This window comes from Exserohilum turcica (genome assembly GCF_000359705.1).
Source record: "Exserohilum turcica Et28A unplaced genomic scaffold SETTUscaffold_10, whole genome shotgun sequence".
Classification (NCBI taxonomy): Eukaryota; Fungi; Ascomycota; class Dothideomycetes; order Pleosporales; family Pleosporaceae; genus Exserohilum; species Exserohilum turcicum.
In genome coordinates, this window is record NW_007359915.1 from 1,161,417 (window position 1) to 1,167,662 (window position 6,246).

Consider the following 6,246-nt stretch of genomic DNA (forward strand, 5'->3'; position numbering starts at 1 on the left):
CTGCTCTTTGCTTTGCTGATGATGCGCATGTGCTTACTTACAGCAGCAGCAGAAGCAGAGGCAGAATTAGCAATACTGCTGTACACCTAGTGGTAGGGCTAGTAGTCGCCGCTGTCGCGGTAGCAAAGCCCCATAGGCTCGGGAAACACACGGCCTGCCTCGCCTGCCTCGCCTCATACCATGTTATTATTATGGGCTCGGCCGGGCAGTGCCCTCGCCCTCGCCCTCGCTTTCGCCCTCGTCGACCACGACGCGCCTGTGTTTCCGACCGGTCCGCCGCGCGCTCCGTCCGGCACGCCTCTGCCAGACGCGACGTACGTGTCTGCGTGTGGACGCCGTGTGTTTCTGGCCTCGCCCTGCCGACGCGTGGCCTGGCCGGCGACGACTCTCTGGCCAAGTCTCTTGAGCAGCCTCGTCAGGCCCCATTGCCACAGGTCATATATGTGTAATGATGCCTCCACCACCCACCGCCCATCCACATCAGCCATCAGCCATCAGCCCTCCGCCCCCGTCCTTGGAAGCCCGCTCACTCAGCTGCCGCATGCCCTTCTAAGCAGCTGCTGCACGCTGACGGGATCCAACCAGGATGGCGCGTCATTTATTTTTTTCGCCCTTTATTTGTCGCCCGACTCCGCACTGCCACTGCTCGTCGCCGGGAGATCCTCGAGTCTGTGCCATCAGGGAGCCTGGGCCGTTGCAATGCAAAGAGATCCGCCCCTCTGTGTGATCCCCAAATAGCGAAACCGTGACAGCTGGCACGGCCACTCATGAGGCTGCTCACCCCCCTCCATCCCCTCCATGCCCTCGCTCCCCTCCGTGCCCTTGCCCTCGCCATCGCTGCCACTGCCGCTCGAGATGGCACAACCACTGCACAGTGCATGCACCTGCGTCATCTCCCAGTCCAGCCGTCGGTGGCGGCGGGTCCCTCGGATCCGGACGTGGTCAATCTCCAGTGCCGCCCGTTGCCAGTCGACAAGAGCGAGAGCGAGCCTCCGGGGCGGATGTCGGCCGAGGCGCAATCCGATGCATGTCGTCAACGGCAGATGGACTTAGCCCGCCCGCTCAGCGCTGGCACTGGCACTGGCACTTGGTGTGGGTGCATGATGGATGGTGCGCGTGCCTGTGCCTGTGTGTGTGTGTGTGCCTCCATCTCGGGAGAAAGCGCCCAGGGCCTTCCAGAGCGCGCCCACCACGAGCGGCCACCCACTTGCGCTAACTACTACAGTATTAGCTCACCGCGTGTGCGTGCCAAGCCACCCATCACGTGACACCGTGCCTCGGCGCCCACCGTGTTGCCGCGCCATCCAGCCCACCAGACGCGTGACCCCCTCCCCCTCCCCCTCCCCCTCATTCCATGTACGCATCCCCGCCTGCCATGAAGCCGCACAAGAAGAGCATCCGCGACTTCTTCTCCTCCGCGCCAAGAACCCCCCAGAGCTCCCAAGACTCGCAGACTGCCCTGCCCCAAGCCAGTATGTACACGCTCCCCCGCCCGCGCGCCATCATCTCATCGTCACCCCAGATGCAACAAACCCTCCCGTCCCCGCCTCCCAGTCGGGCCCCGTCCACACTCCCGCAAACCCCGCCCCGAGCAGGCGCATAATTTTCAATCGGAAAGACGTGGTGCCCAATTCGGACTCCGATGACGATGACGATTCGCTGCCCGACCTCGACTTCAACCTCCCGCCGCACAAATCCAAGCCCCTCGCGACCCCGACAGCCCACATTGCAACCCGATCTAAGCGCACGTCCGACAATGACGAGGATGGACTCAGGAAGCCTACCAAGAAGCTCAAAGACGACAAGCGAAAATTCAATTCCCTGGTACGCACGACGCAGAAGAAACTGGAGACGGAGCGCGAGATCCAGGAGCGCAAAGCTGTCTTGGACGAGGCCGAGCAGGAGCCAGCCACCGCAAAGGTCGCCATCAACGAAGAAACACTAGGGCAAGTCTTGCAAGACGACGATGACGGCCCGGAAAAAGCCCATCGGCTCCTCCAGGCCATGCAGAGAACAAACGCGACACAGATGGAGAGTGTCTTTTACTTTTTCAAAGACACGGCAGATGCAGTCTCGACGCACAGCAAATTCCCCATCACTGCCTTTCCTCAACAGCGCTGGGTTTCTGCCTTTCAGAATGCCAACACCAGACATCTGGCTTTCATGACTGGCTTTGCACAGCAAATCTTCCGCACCCACCATCTCCCCGAGGAGCTTGCATCCTGGATGATTGACCAAAGTGAGCATGATGCCATGTTGCGTCTCTCCTCGCTAATCGTTGTAGTCCGCTATAGTCAGAGCGAGGTGCTGAATTGCAAGTACCTGGAAATCTTGGAGGTGCGACCTCATCCAAGGCCAACACGGGCCAGCCACTGACATCAACAGGCGCACCACGAGCATCTGCACACCCTGCTCGATTCACAACGGTTGGACGCCATGTTCAGCACAATAGGTGCCAACCTGACACAGTTTGAAGCGCACACCCAACTTGCGCCCATATCTGTGCCAAGATTCGAAACCAAAACGTTACTTCCCCCATCATTGAAGTCAATCGCTGCACTACTTGCACGATCTGCGCCATGGTAAGCAGACAGCCCTCCGCCGATTCTCGTACGACTGACACTCTTAGGCTGCATACGGCTGCTCGCAATCACGCATTGTACCTGTTGTGTCATGTATGCCTGGACACTCGTGTCGCCACAGACTCGGACATGTTGCGTACGATTCAAGACGCTGTAGAAGCCCTGATTTGCCATTTCGCCGACAACAATAAGCTCATCTCGGGCGTAAGATGTCTCCTTTCACACGTTGTGCAGTTTCTAATCGCTTCACAGCTGAATGCATTCATACCCCAGCTGCTTACCAAAGTTACGCATCCCGTGTTGCAGAGGAACCTGATATGCGCCCTTCCAGCGACGTCTCCATTGACTGCGTACCTACAGCGTCACTTGGCTCTTTCATTCCTCGTCCATCCTCTGCCAGTCCAGATATCGCTGGCTGACCAGAAGGCACATGACCTTGTACTCGAGCATGTGGCGGAATCACCCCATTTCTTTATAAACAAGAATACCGACTACGGCCTTCTTGCCGCACGATTGGCACTTCTCGACATCGTTATCGGACCGGGACTATTGACCGTCCCGTACCAGCCGCTCTCGAGTTCCACGCCAACGCAGACAGACTCGTGCCCCGTTGAAGTTCCGGTGCCGGCCTCGTCAGAGGTCAAGCACTTTAACCAACAGGTCGATGCACTTGCACGGCAAATGAAGCTGCTGGGCAACTCTATCGTTGAAGCTGGTGCCGTGGTGGACATCACCATCCTCGAAACCAAGAACTCGATAGAGCAAATGTGTGCACGACTAGAACACGCCTCGCGGATAGGTGGGAAGAAGATTGACAACGTTTTCGGCAGCGACGAGGAAGATGCCCAGCCCCGAGTCGACAGGTTCTTCAAAAGAGCATTGAAGCCGTCTGCACCCCCGCACGGGATCTTCAACCAGACGGAAGACGCTGATATTGATTTTGTTGATCCGACACAGTCTTGACGTGCTGTGGCACTCGGCCTGCCACGGCACCCCCATGATGCAAATGAGCATCATGCAAGCAGACTGGCCAGCTGCAACCTCATGGCCGCAACCCTGAAGCTCGTCGCATATACGCAATCTCCCCTCATTGAACCCCTCAATCAGAAGAAATTCGCACCGTCGTCGGCTCAGCCCTTGGCGCTCTGGGTCCCACTCAACCCTTCAGGGGGATCTGCAGGAGAAAGTGCGTGTCGCATCCCCGCGTCGTCTGAGCACCACCGCCTCACCAGGTCCTAACGTCTTATTCCCTGATTTGACGCATCCAAGCAATCCTTCGAGCAAACGCCAAGACGGTCTAGAAGAGGAAATACGCAAACGATATCTCTCTAGCAACGCTTGCCAATATTGCCAGACATGATGAACCCCACTTTGCGCCTGAGCAGCGCACACACCACTCGAGTCTCTGCGCACACCCTCCGTCCACTCGCTTTCTCCTGTCACACTGCATGGCTGTGAAGCGAGACGGCGCATTCTCATGCAGACCAGGGGGTGGGGGTGGTGGTGGTGGCTGTTGTTTCGCACACCTGGCAGCCTGGGTGTTGTGCCGTTCGTTATCTTTAGGCCCCCCAGCAAGCCCTCACCATGGGAACCTGGTCCTGTCAATGCCGTCACGTGTGAGCATGTACAGCTATACATGCCGACAGTTATGCGACAGGGTGGGATTACGGCCTGGACCGAGAAAAAAAAAAGTGTCGTCAGGCTCGTTACGGTACATGCCTTTGCGGCGCATACACGCGAGGCTCACTGCATGACTCGTCAGCAGGGCTTCTGAGGCAATAGTGTCCATGTGGTGCAGGATACGGAGGGTTTTGCGTTGATGAGGCTTGTCGCATCGGTTGCGGACATGCGCCGATTATCTCCGTGCACACGTGTTGCTGAAGCTGAGGGTACGACAGCCGGCTTTTGACATCTAGGCCAGATTGGGTTGATACACGCGTGTGTAGACAAGTCGAGGTGGAGTATAGCGATATCTGTCGGATATACAGTAGTGAGTAGAACGGCAAAAAAAAACATAAAAAAAAACATGCATACTCGCTATATATTTGAGAAGACGAATATACATTGTACTCTGAATCTGATTGCCATGGACATGCCACAACTAGCCGCCAGCAAGCGAGCCGTAGAGTAAGTACATGTCGTGATTGATCATGCCAGACTCTATCCCATCACTATGTATCTGCAAGGAAAAAGAAAATGCAATCGTGTGTGAGTGTGCATGTTGGGGAAAAAAATTAAATACGTAGAGGGGAAGAAAATAAAAAAAAGGGGGGGGGGAAGGGGGAAGCGCGGAAAAAGAAACAAATATTGTGGGAGGAGAGGGGAGGAGAGGGGTAAGCAGGGGGATGTGGATTCCGCGGATAGAGTAGAGAGTAGAGGGTAGAGTAAGATGAAGTAGAATAAGGGAGAAAGAATAAAGAGTGAACTGGACTAGAAAAAGAAGAAGAAACACGTGAGAAATACACCATACACCTCCTACCCGAAGCCCAGGCGCATGTATGTGTACACCTACCTACCTACCTATACACCAAAGTACACGTCTTGCACAGTGAGTAAAGTACTCACGCCCATTTTCCTTTCCCTTTCCCTTTCTCTTTGTCCTTTTTTCCCGTGTCTTTCTCATCTTGTTTCCCCCCCCCTTTTTTTTCTACCTCTTATTACCCATGCATGCATGCATGTATGTATGTATGTATGTATGTATGTATGTATGTATGTATGTATGTATGTATGCAGGATACAGACTCGAGTCTACGTATCCATCTCCTTTTGTTATATCCTTTTTTTTCTTCTTCTTCTTCGCGTCGCTATGCATGAGATGGCGGGGGGGGGGGTTAGGCGAGGTACTTATGTACTACATTAGAAGCAGAGGGAGTGGGATGCGGAATGAGAGTGGTAGGTAGGAATTGAGTGCAATGTCAAGCAATATTAGTTTACACGGCGCGGCGCGGCACGGCACGGCATGGAGCGTTCGGGAAACGGCACTGTAGAGTAGACTAGACGACAAGACATGATAGCCACACACACACACACACATCTCCTCTTTTCTTCCCCCAACTCCTTGTCTAGAAGTTGTGTGGTAAAGCATATATAATTACCAGCTACTTACGTATTAATCTTCTCAGGCAGAACTACGTAGATCTTAGCAGCCCCTAGTATATATATATACAAACAAATAAACCATCCAAAGGGACATGTACAAGAAACAAGAGGTCGCATTTCCTTCTTTCCTGCTTCTCCTTTTTTTTCCGTCCTCCTCTCCCCCCCCCTTTTTTTTTCTTCTCTTTCTTTCTTTCTTTATCCTTATTTCTCCAAGTCACAAGTTTAGAAATTTGAGGGAGAAAAAAAAAGAATATATATATATATATATGTACGGTGTATGCGGAGAAAGAAAATGTGTGGAAATCCGAACACTCCATAAGACGAGACTACAGTGCATCTGATAGCAAAGTGGTTGTTAGCTCGATAGTTGTCTGTGTGTGTGTGTGTGTGTGTGTTAGTATGTCTGGAAAAAAAAACAAGCCACGAGATAAATCCCCCACGAATCAAAAAAAAATAAGAGCATGGCATGAGACTCGATAATAGCGGGCAAGGCAGGCATGCATGCAGTGCATGAACGAACGCCTGGTTACAGAAACAGAACAAAGGCCAATGCGGTGGCGTGGCT

The 6,246-nt window shown here is 53.9% G+C and overlaps 1 protein-coding gene across 1 annotated transcript; it reads left to right on the top strand.

Moving 5' to 3' along the window:
* Window positions 1–1,375: 1,375 nt before the first annotated feature.
* Window positions 1,376–3,717, top strand: SETTUDRAFT_45165 (uncharacterized protein; the record flags this gene model as incomplete). Its single annotated transcript, XM_008023156.1, has 6 exons — window positions 1,376–1,472; window positions 1,523–2,239; window positions 2,285–2,337; window positions 2,386–2,582; window positions 2,630–2,786; window positions 2,835–3,717. The coding sequence occupies 6 exons, from the start codon at window positions 1,376–1,378 to the stop codon at window positions 3,543–3,545; spliced, it is 1,932 nt and encodes a 643-aa protein (XP_008021347.1). The 3' UTR covers window positions 3,546–3,717.
* Between the last annotated feature and the right edge of the window lie 2,529 nt (window positions 3,718–6,246).